This window comes from Glycine soja, chromosome 15, assembly GCF_004193775.1.
Source record: "Glycine soja cultivar W05 chromosome 15, ASM419377v2, whole genome shotgun sequence".
In the NCBI taxonomy this organism is placed as follows: Eukaryota; Viridiplantae; Streptophyta; class Magnoliopsida; order Fabales; family Fabaceae; genus Glycine; species Glycine soja.
The window spans coordinates 37,595,995-37,612,185 of record NC_041016.1 but is presented as its reverse complement, the minus strand read 5'-3'; the positions used below and the strand labels follow the sequence as shown (position 1 = coordinate 37,612,185).

The 16,191-nt window shown below is 30.0% G+C and overlaps 1 protein-coding gene across 1 annotated transcript; it reads right to left on the bottom strand.

The window, feature by feature from the left end:
* Positions 1-1,874: 1,874 nt before the first annotated feature.
* On the bottom strand, positions 1,875-6,688 carry LOC114386114 (protein DYAD-like). Its single transcript, XM_028346117.1, has 9 exons — positions 6,671-6,688; positions 5,762-5,848; positions 5,314-5,353; positions 4,842-4,942; positions 4,042-4,748; positions 3,270-3,653; positions 3,044-3,164; positions 2,863-2,946; positions 1,875-2,520 (listed from the first exon to the last, which is right to left on the bottom strand). Exons 1-9 carry the CDS (start codon positions 6,686-6,688, stop codon positions 1,945-1,947), a joined length of 2,118 nt encoding a protein of 705 aa, XP_028201918.1. The 3' UTR covers positions 1,875-1,944.
* Between the last annotated feature and the right edge of the window lie 9,503 nt (positions 6,689-16,191).

The following is a 16,191-nucleotide window of genomic DNA, read 5'->3' as shown; positions in this document are numbered from 1 at the left end:
TACAACGTAAATATTTTGGCTACAATTATAGTAAGATTCTACAACGTAAATATTTTGGCTACAATTATAGTAAGATTACATTGAGCTGCTATAGCCGGTTGTCTAAAGCTAATACATAACCATCCATCGTAGTCAAGTTTGTTTTAGGTCCATGTTGGACGTTGTTTTATTTTCTGGTGAGCAAAGCATGACACAGGAATCGAAAATTACAATAAGGAGTGGTTGAATTGGCTTTGGTGAATTGTCAAATTTCAAAATTTGGAGTTTAATGTAATATATGATTGTTGGGGGTGTAAACAAAATTTTTCAAGTATAGAAATCGAATGGATTCAGAGAATAAGAAACTGAGGTCATATTTGAATCATCATAAAAAATAATATAAATTGATTTGGTTCGATTATAAATTGAGAAAACAAAACTTAGAAGATGAAGATTATTTCTAAAAACAAGTCATTGAAGTTATATATTTCTCGAAAAGAGTAAAGAAAAGATCATCGAAGACATGTTATTTCGATCAAGTACACAAAGACAATTATTAATGACTTTCTAATAGAGAGCGCAAAGGCACATGTGTCAATGTCGTATATAGTTAATTTGAATAAGTTGTACACTTGTATAAATCTTGTAAGCTATAAATAGGTATAACGAGATTTTTCTTTTATTACCCAAGAAACCTCCACACCAATGTGTCACCCAAGGAAAATGGCTGCTGATTACATGGACAATGTGGACGTTCAAACCCATTCATTTATGCAATTTAAAATTTTTACAATTGTTTTACTTTGATGAATTTACTTGGATGCAATTCTCTTTTCCTACAGTTTTTTCTCTAAATTCAAACTTGTTCTTTACTTTCTTACCACTTTCATATTATTTCACACTTTAATTTCAATTTATATTTCGTACACTTTACATTTATGTCATTTTAATTAGTGATTGCATTTTAATTCAATTTGTTTTTGGAAGTCTTTTACATTACAAATTTGTTGTTTTCTTTATCTTGTAACTTTATTCATTAATCAATTTGTACCTTTCTATTTATCTATGAATATCTTTATCATAAAAAAAACTATAAACTTATGAGAAAATTATTTTGATTATCTCCGAACATTTATATTTTCCATCTATAACATATTTACCTATTGATTATTGAAAACCATTTCTATAACAAATTATAACCATCAAAATGAATATTTTTTTATAGTAATACAATAATACATGGTTGTGTTAAGAATTTCTATAAGTTTGATAGATCTCATAATTCTTTTAGTCGAAAGTCACATCAACGGTTAGTTTAACCAAAAAAAATCATAATTATAATTTTACTAAATTGTTTGTGGTTGATTAGAATCAAGAATGGAAGATAATATATTTATTTTGGATTACTCAAACGAATTTCCACGTAAACAATGATAGAATGTTCTTTTTCTTATCGGGTAAGCTCTCCATATTTCTGCTAAAAGTAAAGAAAAAATGTGTTTGCTGAAAATCTGGAAACAGAAACATCACAAATAAAAAATGATGGGTTTTAATTAAACCATGCAATAGTCGATAACATTTTAGCCTCTCATTTAATGGCAAAGTTTAAGCATTATTAGCACAGAAAAGTAGTCATTGGGAAATTCTAAATCATTAAATAAAAGTGAGAAAAAAAAATGAAACATATGCAGAAATCACCAGCAATTTTTTACTTGTATATATAACTTCTGCGAGTATCTAGCAATTTTCAATGCACATATTAGCAATATATGTAACTTCAATCATATGTAGTATCAACCTAGCAAAACTTTTCATTACCAATTTACTGTCAATATTGAGAAGTTGGCTGGGTCTTCTTTTACCAACACTAGACTCATCAAAATGGTGTGGTTTAATTCTATGAATTATATATAATGTAGTCGGCACTAGCTGCTACTCTAGGGTGCGAGGGGTGTCTCATTGATGTTAATAGTGATGGTGGGTGATTTTGGATCTTGGGGTCGACCCTGATGGTGAGAATGGGCCAGTAACATGGGTCAAAGTAGCTGTGCTCACAGGGCGCCTCTCAGCAAGTGGCTTCACAGGGGAAGAAGGAAGGTGCAGGATTTGCAGTGGCAAAGGTTGAGTTTGGGGTATGGAGATGCTGAGTTTTGGAGCTGAGGTGGAGGAAGAGGAAACTGATGGTGTTGTTGGGACCACAGTGTGATCATCATTACCATCATTGCTGACCACAACTTGGGGAGACAAGCCCATGTTTGGCCACGCAAAGGTACCCTTTGGGTTGCAAATTTGGAAACCACTTTTCAGCCTTTTTATCTTTGCTGCTTTGTCCTCTGCTGCAGTAGTGTTACTTTCTTGCATTTGTGTATCATCTGCTGATTTTGTTGCTTTGTTCTTGTTGCGGCTTTTCTTTTCCTTTCTTGTCTCTCCCCCAATGTTTTCTACCACTGATGTTGGTCCAGGTAAAAGTGCTGGTGGAGTTGCCAATTCTGGCACTGTTTGTTCTTCTACTGTTGTTGGTTTCAGCATTTTCAGTTGCTCCTGCATCATGAGGCTCCATCAGTGGCAAGCAAATCCCCTTTTTTGGTAGCGATTCATTAGTTCTCAATATTCATTCCCTTCCCAGTGAAAATGAAAATAATAATAAGAGTAATAATAATAACAAGTTAACAAATAGGATTTTTTGGATTTTTGTTGGCTGCCCATGGGTAGATAGATGTCTATAAATAGATTTTGAGGAAAAGAAACCAATCATTAGCAACAATTATTGCAATCAAAATCATTCAAACTTGAAGCAAAAAAGGAGGATCGAGAAACAGAAGCAAAAAAAATCATTCAAACCATGAACTCTAAATGAGATACAAAAAGTAATGATTATATTACCTCCATGCCACTCAAAGTCAGTGAAATTTCCTTCAATTGTTCCTCTAGTTTAGCCTTCTTACTCACCAACTCTGCATAAATCTCCTGCAATATAACGTCAAAAGTAATTAAAACCGGTCCTATTTCCATTTTCTATTCACATTAACAATTAATATTTAACACTACTACTTCTATGCTTCACCTGCGTTGGAGCCAAGGAACCACAGTCATCCGAATTCAAACTAGACAAACAGAAGCTAGGAGTAGTAACAAGGACCAATGCCTCCTCCTCTCCCTTCTTTGATGCCAAATCTCGCATCTCTCTGTACAACAGGAAAAGTACCCAATAATGACTCAGACTCAACAGAATAATTAATAACCAACAAAGTCATTAACAACAAATTAAGCATAAAGAAACTGGCTTTTACTGTTTCAGCTTCAGGATTTCATCCATGACCTCTCTGAGTTCTCTCTGAGTAACATAATCATGTGAAATGCGGTCCCCAAGCTTCCATCCAGGGGGAGGAGTCCAATAAGCGTCTTGTACCCCTGCTTCCTTTCTGATATCAACAAGATCAGCACTTTCCAACCAATACTCCATTGCACCCTCAGCATTGTGTCGCCTTCTGAATCTCTCAGCACCTCCTGGTGCCAATTTTCCAGCCATGTGCTTCAGCAAATGATCAAGCAGACCCGTGTCGCCAATATATTTTCTTGCTTCTGTTCTCAAGTCTGGCCTCAATATTGGGTTCCCATATACAGCTTCCTTCTCTTTCATTACCTTCAACATGTTCTCCTCAGCCAAATTATACCTTCAAATGTGCAAGGTAACGAAGAAAAAACAATCAATTATTGAACCATGCAAGAAAAAGCTGAACTAAATGTATATTATACTATAGCTTATAATATTCATTATCATTTGGATACGAATAATTATCTACCTCTCAACATTTAAAAGCCAAACTTTCCTTCCTTATCTTCAATTTGAAAAAAAAGAATTATCTTTCTTAATTGATGAAGCAATGTGTTCCAAAAGGTCTTATTTTTTACTCATAGGAAAAATTTCAATTTCAAATGTGCGAGGTAATTACAAAAATCAAATTTTCAATTATTGAACCATGTAAAGAGAAAAGACCGAACTAAATGTATACTATACTAGTTTATAATATTATCGATCATTTGGATACAAAAGTTATTTACCTCTCAGCAGACCATCTGTTGATCGTGATTTTTCGCTTGTTGTCGTTGTAAACCACGACTTGCTTCTTAATGGGGTCGTCATTCTTTGCTTTGTTAGATTTTTTAACCCCGCTGCTGCTACTACTCACATTTTGAATATGATTTTTCCAACATTGACGAGTCACCCTCATCATAACTCCCAAAGACCCTGCCTTTGTACCCTCCATTTCCTCCTCTTCTTCACCGTTCTTCCTCTTCTTCTCACAACCCCCTCCTTCTCGGACTTCAACACCGACCCTTTTTCCTTTACTCATTTTTGGTAAAGATTCAACCTTTTGCTCCTCGTGACGCCCCAAGAACCGAACTTGGCGGCGTGCACCCCACTGCACCATCCCTGTGAACTTGAGCTGAGACCAGCAAGAACCCTGCTTGCAAATGAGGCTCCTTGCAGCATCAATGAGAGCTGGATTCTCATACTCTTGAGGGTTTTCGTTAGAGGGAGAGGAGACCCAGAAGCTCCAAGAGTTTCTCCTTTGTGCAAACTCCTCGGTTGGGATGCTCCTAACAAGGGCTTTGATGGCCATGTCCATCCCCATCACGTACTTCTCGTCCAGAGTTGGGATCTTCTTCCCGTCTGGTTTCCCAAAGCTTTGGTCGCTGAAGTGCTTGCGAAGGGAATGGAGGCTTGGGTACCTTAGCGACACCAGGTGCTCCCCTATGTCACTGACCTAATAATAATGATATATAAAGAAAATCAACAAAGAGAATATGTTTTTAAAAATGTATGCAGTGTTTAAAATGATCCATGTATATAGTTTTACCATCACAATGCGAACAGATTTTAGTTGTACTGGGGAAATGGGTGAGAGCGTGGAGTGATCAATTTCATGAAATCGACCAACTTTAAAGTGTTCAAAGGCCCCTGCAATATTTACCAAGAGTTATTTACCATAGCGCCGTTAATTGGAAAGCATATAAAAATAAAAGTAGCAATTTTATTTAGGCATAAAGATAAAAGTAGCGAAATGAGTGTACAATATATTTATATCTATATAACGTTATAGCAAGACAAAGTAGTAAAACAAATGGGTGTAATTATTTTTTTATTTTTCATAATAAAATGAGCCCATTATTATGAGAGAAAAAAAGACGAAGAGAATTATTCCTTCACAATTTAAAATGTGGCCAAAAGGTTTATAATATAATCAATCAAATGGATGTTACCTATGACACGGATTGAATCATAGGAAGGTGGAAGCATCAGAGGTTTGTCCAAAAATGGACTCCTTTTGCTTCTGCCCTCGTCGACGTGGACATTCCTTTTTTCTTGCCTCTTCAAGTACAAACTCTCCTACAAAACCATAAATAACGATAAACTATATATAATCTCTAAAATCCATTATTAGAACCATATAATATATAATCATAAATTTTCCATTTACAACATAAATTTAAATAATGCTCTTCGCCATATGACTGATAATTATCAACCTGATCATAAGAATGAAAGAAAAAAAACAAGTGCAATCATTTATCTTTAATGCGTGCATGCATGTGGGAATATAATTCGTTAATCTCACACTCGATCACACTCACTCAGAATCACGGGATCCCAAAAGAATCGCGTAGATTAGAAAGAGACTGGGGTAGACTATAGAGTATTAAATTAACATAAAAATGCGCGCGTGTTATAGTTTGTGCTATGACAGTGAAATGAAATCGTTAAGAAAAAGAAAGAGACCATATCTTCAGCAGCAGCAGCAGCAACGAAATCACACGAACTTTGCTCCACAATCTGCACAGAAACAATATCATTATTAAACAGTAGCTAATAATTAGTAATTAATTTCACCACAAAAAATAAAAATAGAATCAACGATTAAGAATAACGAAGCTTAAAAAAAATACACCTATATAATTAATTAATCAGAGAAAACAAAAGAGAAGTACTACTACCATTTATATGCTATAAGTGTAAACGATGAATGTGAAACTATCAATTAATGAGTTCCTAATATAGAAAAGAAATTAAATAAGAGACAGAGAGACAAAAAAAGCATGAAATTAAATGAATGCGAAGCTGAGGGTTTCTTTCTCAGTGTTGTTTGAACAGCGAAATTCGATTTGTTTCATTAATTAATGTGCAAAACATATTCAATTCAATTCTTCAATTAATATGCAACAGTTAAAATTAATGAAACTAGTACTACTAGCATGTACTACTACTGAATCTGAATGATCGATCGACAAGAACAGAAGCACAATGCAGAAGAGTTCGATCGTTCGTACTCTCTGATCATCGTTATGAAGCAGCAAAACGAAACGAAATGACAAAAAAAACAGTTTTCGGAAACGCATTATTGTACGTGTCGGAAGAAGGAAAAAAAAAAAAACAAATCCAATTTTCGCGTTTTCAACTTTTGAAAAACTAATACGATCGATTCACCGTTTGTTTTAGTTTTTCTCGCGAAATCGAAACCATCGGCGATGAACGGACATCGCCACTTGCATTTTCTGAAAAAACGAACTAACTAATAAAAACAAATACGATCTCTAAAGAACAAAACAATGGATGAAGATCAAAACACCAACATTCAACAACATCACTTGAACGTTGCTGTTTCAGCATTTTTTTTCTCACTCTACTCACTCGCTTTTCGATCGTCATCACTATCTCTGCTTCTTCTTCTTCTTCAGAGTAGAAAAACAAAACAACAACACTGCGAAAATGCTTCTCTGAAGAATTAATCGGTGAAAGAGAAAAAGGAAAAAAAAAGATTAACGAATGCGAGGAGAAGAAGAATGATCGGTGAGAGTTGGAAAAAAGATTAACGAATGCTTCTCTATTTATAAAGCAATAAGCCAATAATAATACTTACCATCGCAGTGGGTGGTTTTTACCAAATTGCCATTTATTATTTATATAACAATTTTTTGTACAACATAGCAATGTCAAACGGGTGAAAAAAGAACGAAAATAAAAGAAAATAAAAAGAAGGAAATTTCATGTGCGTGCAAAAAAGTAAGTGTGATGTTTAAAAGGAGCTTCTCTATTTTCTATATAGTAATAATAATACTACTTACCATCACAATGGGTGGTTTTTACCAAATTGCCATTTATTTATAATTTTACAATATGGTAACAATGTGAAACGGGTGGAAAAAAAAGACAAAAATAAAAGAAAATGAAAAGAAGGAAAATTTGATGTGCGTGCGAAAAAAGAAATGTGTAATCATCATTTTTTAATCTGCAAAATTGTTAAACGAACATGCCAATTGTACCGTACCTCCAATAAACACCCGTGAGTTGACATTAAAAATAATATTATTTTATTTAATATAATGAAATAGAATAATATAATAATATATTTTATTCCAAATATAGCTGATGCTATGAGGTGCGTGCATGCGGCCAAATTGTTCGTTAAGCCCACACTCGTGGCGAGTGAGAAAAAGATGCGCGTGTGTTTAATTTGTACAAATGAAATTGGTAAGAAAAGAAAGAAAGAGAAGTAACGAAACCACACGAACTTTGCTACACAATATGCAGTTCTGCACAGTGCACAACAACATCATTACTGTTACCAGTAAGAATTAATAGTTAATTTCACCAAAAAAAAAAAATGCATTGACGATTAAGTTGACACATAATATAATATGATAATGATGTGATTCTTTTTTTACCACACATCATCTCTTCATTAACATGGTATATGATAATATTTGGGGATTTTCTGATGATTTATTAATATTAGGTGATAATATGATAACTTCTATTATATAAATAATACGTACGTATTAAACCATTAAATATATTAATTAATGACCATATAGTGCAAGCAGTCGGGTTCTCTAGCTAGAAAGGACTTGTGTTTTTACGGGTTACAAGAAATTAAGTATTAGTGTTTGTTGTTTGATTATGTTTTGGGAGTTTTATTATTGAATTTTTTTCATAAATTTAACTTTAAAATTAATTTCGTAAATAAAATAACAGTCAAATATGTGACCGCGGGTATATCATTTTGATGTGTGTTTGCCTCTATCCTACATTTTATTCTTCCACACTTCATGCCATATTTCGTTACAAAATAATAATAGTAAAAAAAAATTGTATGGTACTCTCAATAATTTTAGGAATTTCGATACTATTTATATTTTAACCAATCAAATTACATATCATCTTCTCATTAATTATTTTTTTTTAATTTTTTCAAATTAGTCATTGATTATTATTTTTTAAATTTTAAAATTATAACTTTTTTAAATTATAAAATATGATTATATATAAGTGTAGAAGTCTCAACCGTTTTTTTAGTTATTTTCAACATTTTTTATAAAAAAAATTAATTTTAAAAAAATATAAGACCAGCATATTCAGATAGTACTCTTCTTTATTCTTTTCTTTAACCTTAAACATATTTTTATTAATTTATACAAAATTGACTCCGCATTAATTACATTAAAGGGGAGGGGGAAATTCACTATTTGTCTAATTTCTCACTATGTATAAAAAAATTCTGACAATAGTTTGAAACCATTTTATTTATGATTAACAATGTGTAGAAAGAGAGTGAAATGAAAAATAATACAGAGATTCATTAAGGAGTAATGCTGATGGAATCACCACAAAAAAATTAAATATCGATATTTTCACAAAAAAAAAGGTATGACCACTAACGGATCCATAAATTCTTGCTAGTCAGGAAAAAATAATTCATAATATTTACATAGAAGAAAAATATTACTAGCTTTAATTTTACAAAATACATAATGTATAGGCAAAAAAATCTAAAATTCCTATGTTTTTACAAATTATAAGTTCTTTACACATTTTTATATTTTAAAATATTGTATAATTTTTTCATTGTGGACATTGTAAAAAAATTAGAACAGTAAAATAATAAAATTAATACCAATTTATTTTTCTTTTGTCTCTAATAAATTTTTACATTCATTTTAGGAAAAATGTTCTAAGGGGACAAAACTAATATTTTGCATGGCAAAAAAAATAGATGTTATTATATATTTTCATGTCAAAAAATATGATTGTGAGGATAATCCCGGACTTGAGGATTGTCTGGAGGGGCAACCATACCAGGTCCCATGATTAAAGGGGTCCAAAAAAAAGTTAATGTGAGAAGAAAAAAATATTTTTAATTCTTTTGGAAATTATGTCTATTATTTAATGAAATATATATGTTTATATTTTAGGTTTGCAAATAATTTTGGCATACCCATTTTGTTTAATATATAATTTTGGTCCCTCCATTTTAAAATAGAGATATTTTGTTATCCTATTTTAGGCCTATGTTTTATTTGTATTTTGGTTTAATTGAATCAAACAGATAACATATTCATTTAAGCTACTATCAAAAAATAATTTAGTTAATTAAAATGTAAAAAATAAAAGAAATAAATATAGACAAAATTAAGGATATGTCGAAAATTATGAATTTTCTAAAATAAAAAAATCAAATATCTTTATTTCAAAATAGGAATCTCAAAATTATAGATTTGGTAAAATAGGATGACCAAAATATATTTAAATTTATATTTTACAATATGCTTAAATATGTTTTTAATCCTTTAAATTTAAGTTATTGTTGCATTTTGTCTCCAAAATTGTATTTGAACTGATATTTTACAATACTAGGGTCTAAAAAAGCTTTAAAAAAACTAAAGAGACTAAAAAAAGAAATTAACTCTAGAGAACCAAAAGCAACAATAAATTAAATTTGAGGAAATAAAAATATTTTTAAACTTTACAATACTTATATATAAAGGATCCTATCGGTTGTTTTGTTGTAGGCTCTCAAAATGTGAGAATCAATCATGATTACTTCCATACCCAATAAAGTGAATCTCTCATTAGGTATGATATAGATATTGATGTTTTATAAAAAAAGAAAAAGTATTAAAAGCAACTAAAAATATTTTAGGGTTTAGACTTCTAAAATTATCTTTAATCATATTTTTTTTTAATTTTTAAAAAATAATAATTAAGGATTAATTTGAAAAAAATAAAAAAATAATTAATAAGATGGTGACATATAATTTGATTGATTAAAAAATTAATAGTATCAACATCCTCAAAATTATTGAGGGCATTATAAAAACTCTCAAATAAAATAAAATAAAAACTTGTAATATTTAATATAGAAGAGGAAACGAAACTAAAGCAGATGCTTGATAGAGATAAAATTAACTGAAGTGGAGTATGATGTCAAAGTTTAACTTTTTAAAGTTGGATCATTTATACTTGTTTTTACTTTATCATTGATTAGCACTAATAAATTGTTTTAAATTATTTATATTTATTAGATTATCAAATAATAATAATTATAACAAGCTATTATATGATAATAATTATAGTATATAACTAACATAATTGTAGATATTCTATTTCACTTCAAGATGGATATAGTTATTGTTCTTCCTTTCCGTTTGTTATTACAAAAAAAGATGGATAAAATTACTGTATTACTTATATAAATGTCACTAGTGATGTTCAATTTTTTTTATCAGCCAATCAAATGATACTACTAGAGTGTTATAATTAACTAGTATTTATTACACTAAAAACCTGTCCAAGTATGCCAAATACCAATTAACCAATAACAAGCAAAAAAATCCAAAGTGTAGAAACCCAATTGACGTAACAAAATTGCTCCCTCATAAATGACCAACCAATCCCAATAACAATCTTATCAGTGTTCATGTCCCCGAATCGCAAATCATGACGTCACTTGTTATGGTGATGTCCCCCTTGATATAATATTTTTTAGGTTAAATTATTCATTTAATCTATATAGTTTTATGATTTATATTTTTTAGTTTTTAAAGTGTGATTTTTTTAGTTTTTATTATTTATATTTTAATTTTTTTAAGTTTTTATAGTTTAAAAGTGATCTTTTTAATTTTTATAGTTTATATTTTATTTCTCTTTTTTAGTTCTTATAATTTGAAAATGATTTTTTTAATTCCTATAATTTGTATTTTAATTATCTAGCTTTTAGTCTTTATTACAAAAAAATATATAAAAATAATTAACTACAAATTAGTTATAAATTATCAACTATTTTTTATTATAAATTATCTTGAGATAAATTAATTACGAATTACTTATTGATATTTTTGTAATTAATTGTAATTAATAATATTACTCATATTTTGATGGTAAGGACTAAAAGAAAATTAAAATATAAAGTATACGGACTAAAAAAATTACTTTCAAACTATAGGGACTAAAAAAGAATTAAAATGTAAATTATAAAGACTAAAAAAACCACTTTCAAACTATAGGGACTAAAAGAGAATTAAAATGTAAATTATAAGGACTAAAAAAATCACTTTCAAACTACATATGTTAAAAAATCACTTTAAAATTATAAGGATTAAAAAGTACAAATGATGAAACTATAACAATTAAATAAGTAATTAAATCTATTTCTTATTATTTCAGTAGACATTTTTTTATTGATTTGGTTATTTGACTAGACATATAGAAACTCGTTTTTGCATATCAATATAGAGGGTGGGTTTACTTTCAATTTTGGTTTCCAATAATTAAAGTGAATTAATATTTAAAACAATTATAATAATTATTTATTATTAGTTGACTTTATTATTATATATGATCAAATTAAATGAGTTTATTTAATTACTAAATAATGTGATATGAATTTAAATGAACATATGTGGGCGTTAACTTGTTATGGGATAATGAAATTCTTATTAGGTTAATATATTATAAGGAAATTATAGTACGGATTTAAATATATTACTATAATCCTTAATAATTAGTCTTATTCTAAATTCTAGGAGTTTTAGTGATCTATTTTAGGATATGTATCAATAAATTTTAACTTTGATATAAGAAATAAAAAATAAACATTAAAAATTAAGATTTTCAACAAGTGATATTAGAACTGATTCTCATTGTAGGTCCTGATTGTTTGATTATTAGAACTTTACATTTTCAATTATATGAAAATCAGGATGAGTTTTTTCTTGTGTTGATCCCGCTTTGAATACGGTTTTGGTGTAAAAAAAGTTTTTCTTTTCCGTTAGATAGAAAGTCGCAAGGGACACTAACAATATTTTACGATTATTATAAGGGTAATATATGTCTTATATGGGCTCGGGCTTATGGCAGTTTTTATATGTTTTACACGTATATCAGTGAATGCTATTTTTGGAATTTGCCATTTTGATTGTTAATATAAGGCTCCATGCTCTACGATTCACTGATTTCATTATAAGGTAGTTACATATGGCATATCAAGATTTTGTGAATAATAATTGGATCCATTAAATTGATATAAGTGTGGTTTTACAAGAAACGTGGCAACATGTTATGTAAGAAAAACTTCTTATGGTTTTAAAGAATGATCACCGTCATCACTATGATTTTGTTTCAGTATACATATTTTGGCCTCGCACTTGGTATTAAATCTTTATTTATATATTAATTTAGAATTGGTATGTATACATATTTTTGTATATATTTACAGATTTTGAAATTTATTTTAGTAAATAATAAAGAAATATCTAATATATGAATATTCACGAATCACAGAATATTTTATATATATGGAAAGTGAAATGGGTGGATGTCTTATGGCTAATAGTCTTGCACTCTTGGAATTAAGGCATTAGGTATTTTTTTTAAGGTAGGAATTAGGCATTTGTTGAACGTTGTGAAATTTACGTGAATGGATTGAAATATAATGTATTAATTTCTGATATGATTATCTAATTGTTAAGCGGTGATATAAATATACAGTTTTTTTTTGGGTTTTGCATATGTGTGAAACATATGTGTAAAGTTAACACCTTTCATATACATTTTTAATTGTGTCTAGTATTTTTGGCTGAATTAATTAAAATAATATATTGTCAAAAGTAATATTTATTGCATAGATTAATTTGATTGAATATATATATATATATATATATATATATATATATATATATATATATATATTTATATTGTATGAAATTATTCATGTGAATTGTGTTCTGCATAAATAAATACATAGTTTGATCGGATAATTACATGCTTGTGATGGTGGATGTGTGGTGATTATAATGATTACTTTTTTCATGTGAATAATGAAGTGTTAAAAGACAATCATTATTTGCCCAGACTTATCATCAAATTAATTTTCTAAATAAGCATTGAAGTGTTCAAAGACAACCATTGTTTGATAGAACTTGACACTAATGTTTGATCATTGTATTGAAATTACCACTTGCAATTAGTCTTTTCAATCCAAAGATTGGGAATTAATGGTGTCATAGGTATCTTGTTTAGGTCTTTAAATTTACCATAAAGATTAATTGTTATTGTTTTCTCTTTAGGTGTTGTTGTTATCACTCCTTTTTTCCACTACTCATGGTTTTTTTGGAATCCCAAAACTGTTTTTGTAAAGGAGCCAAATTTTTTTCAATTGCATCGAATTGGATGAATCAAACCTTTTTAACTACAAAAATATCTAATGGGGCTTTATTTATCATGATGCTAGATTAAACTAGGTCATTCTTTATCATGATCCTAGATCAAACCAAGTCATTCTTAGAATAAGAAAAGGAAGAGACTTGAAGATATATATTGCATAAAGTTTTTCATAATTAGAGAAGAAACATAAGAGCAAGATTAGAAATTTACTTGTTACTTTTGTAAGAAGGTGGAACATATGAAGCAAAAGTGTCCAAAGTACACAACTTAGTATCCAAAGAAGAGTAAACTTTTCAATTTTGTTTGCTTCAAAGTTAATTTAGTTTTTGTAATAAAGGACATTTGGTGGGTAGATTTTGGTGTTACTACTCATGTAACACCCGGGATTCTTGATCAGAACATTGTATGGACATCTCTCGTTAATTCATTTTATTCTTGAAATATATCTCAATAAATTAATACCTTCTTCAAAACTCGAGTAATATATTTTTTTAAAACATGTGCAAATAAACTTCATTGTAAAAGTCGAGTAAATAAATCTCATTAAAAATTATAAAAGCACATTAACATCATTTCTTGAAATTCAACATAATAAAAAAAAAGTCATAACAGGTTTACAGTAATCACAACCTTCGAAAAGATATGAACCTTGCAACAAAATAATTAAATAGAAGGGTGAAACAACATAGTCTTCATACATAATATTAAAAGTACCATAATATCGTGTCACGTGAAAATAAAATGTAATTACAACCCATAAATGTCTTAAAGTAAGTGTAACATATAAATATATAACAAATATGACTATTTGAACCAAGGTGCACCCAACTCTAAAACGGATACATCCAAACAAAAACCTAAGTCTCAAAGCATACATCTACTCGACCCAAGGTACCAAGTTGTATCTAAGACGAATCCTCGAAAGGATCATCCTCATCCTCCTTAGATGAAGTCTCTAACTGCCACAATAGCTATTTGTACTCCTCTATCTCCGCAGGCATGAGATCATCATGGTTTCCTCTGACGTCGGTACCTGAAAGTTGTTGGTTGTATGGGTGACTCCTCTGCTCCTCAAACGTCACAAACAACACACAAAGCATACAAACTTACATAAGCATAGCGTATGGTTTTTCTAGGCAAACACTCTTGATGCCCTAGAGCGCATAACTATCACACTTGACATAAATGACTATAGTACTTAACACCGCTGATTGTCACTCTTGACATATTCATGTACTACACTTGACTTTGTTGATAATCACACTGGACACAACTGACTGTCACACTCGACACATAACAGGGTCCAACAATGCCGCCAAGCCTCCTAGGTATTGGTGGTCTTACACAACCACATGGATGACAGTTGGGAGTAATTGCCACATATGGGTACAATGTATATCGATCCCCAAGCTCTCAGATGGACCATAATCATATACCTCACCATCTTATAGATGAAACATAACCACATACCTCACCATCTCACAGATGAACCATAATCATATACCTTACCATCTTATAGATGGAATTTAACCATAACCACACCATCTCATAGATGAATTCTAATAACAAAACATGTCATCTCACAGATGGGATAAAACTAATGGTTCTTTACTCTTCCTTCTATTTCTTTCATCTTTCCATCACATTGTGTGAATATCCCCGTACCGTGTACATCACACAAAATAGACATTCATACACACACACACACACATACATATAGAGAGAGAGAGAGACGAAGCTCAAGCCAACATACTACTTTCAGGGAACCATTCTAATCCCGTCAAGTGATAGAAATCACTTTTCACCCAAATCTACCAAAAATTAAACAACATAACGACTATGTTTACAACATCCCAAAATTTATAACAAGCAATTTTCCAAGGGCTGAACACCCCCAGACTCAGACCAAAGTGCATAATGGTGAATATCAATATATTATAGAAATATAAATCACATGTCACATATACAAGCGTCGAAGTTCACACTCTCTTGGTCCTAGGAATTCATAAGAAATAATAAAATTTCATTGTTCATTCACGTCTTAGAAATCACACTAGCAAACAATATATTGACTTAAAGCATAACAATATTCACTGGACATGCATACAATCAATCTCAACATTGAACATGACATTCACCTTATATCTCAACACTCACATTAATGATATTCATAACATTTTGAGGCATAAAAGTAACCATAAAAGAACAATTACAATTAATTTCAGTAATGATCATACAATCCACAAATATTGCATACAACATCAACTTACAAATTAGAGAATTAATACAAGATGGTCCTTGTGGGTTTAGTAATTTTGTTTGTCTTAGCTTACAAGTTTATAGTGTATCCTAGAGTGGTTCCCAGGGCTCCCTGACACTTTCCCTAGGGTTTTCTTCATTCTAAATCCATTTTTAGTCTTAGAATTACAAAATTAGGTAATCTAGTGTTCAGTATCAAGCTGCTTCCCTGTTTCACAAACTTTCACTCTTAAACTTGTCTTCAAATTTGTAAGTGTTCTGAAAATCGGTTTTTCATAAATCTGATATGCTACCCTACATTTTCATACCTAAAAAACTCATTTTTGAGGTCAAAACTTTAAGAAAAATTTTCCATACAAATATAAAAATCAATTCAATTTTGTAATAGATTTAATCCTACAAAATATCCTTAAATCAGTTTTGTTCATAACTTTTTGTTAGGAAACTCTTAT

What these genes read in the sequence shown, in the direction of transcription:
- LOC114386114 (XM_028346117.1), bottom strand. An exon ending in GAAATCCTGAAGCTGAAACA is followed by an intron (nt 3,165 to 3,269) that starts GTAAAAGCCAGT and finishes CCTGTTGTACAG; the next exon opens with AGAGATGCGAGATTTGGCAT. An exon ending in GTTCCTTGGCTCCAACGCAG is followed by an intron (nt 2,947 to 3,043) that starts GTGAAGCATAGA and finishes GTTATATTGCAG; the next exon opens with GAGATTTATGCAGAGTTGGT.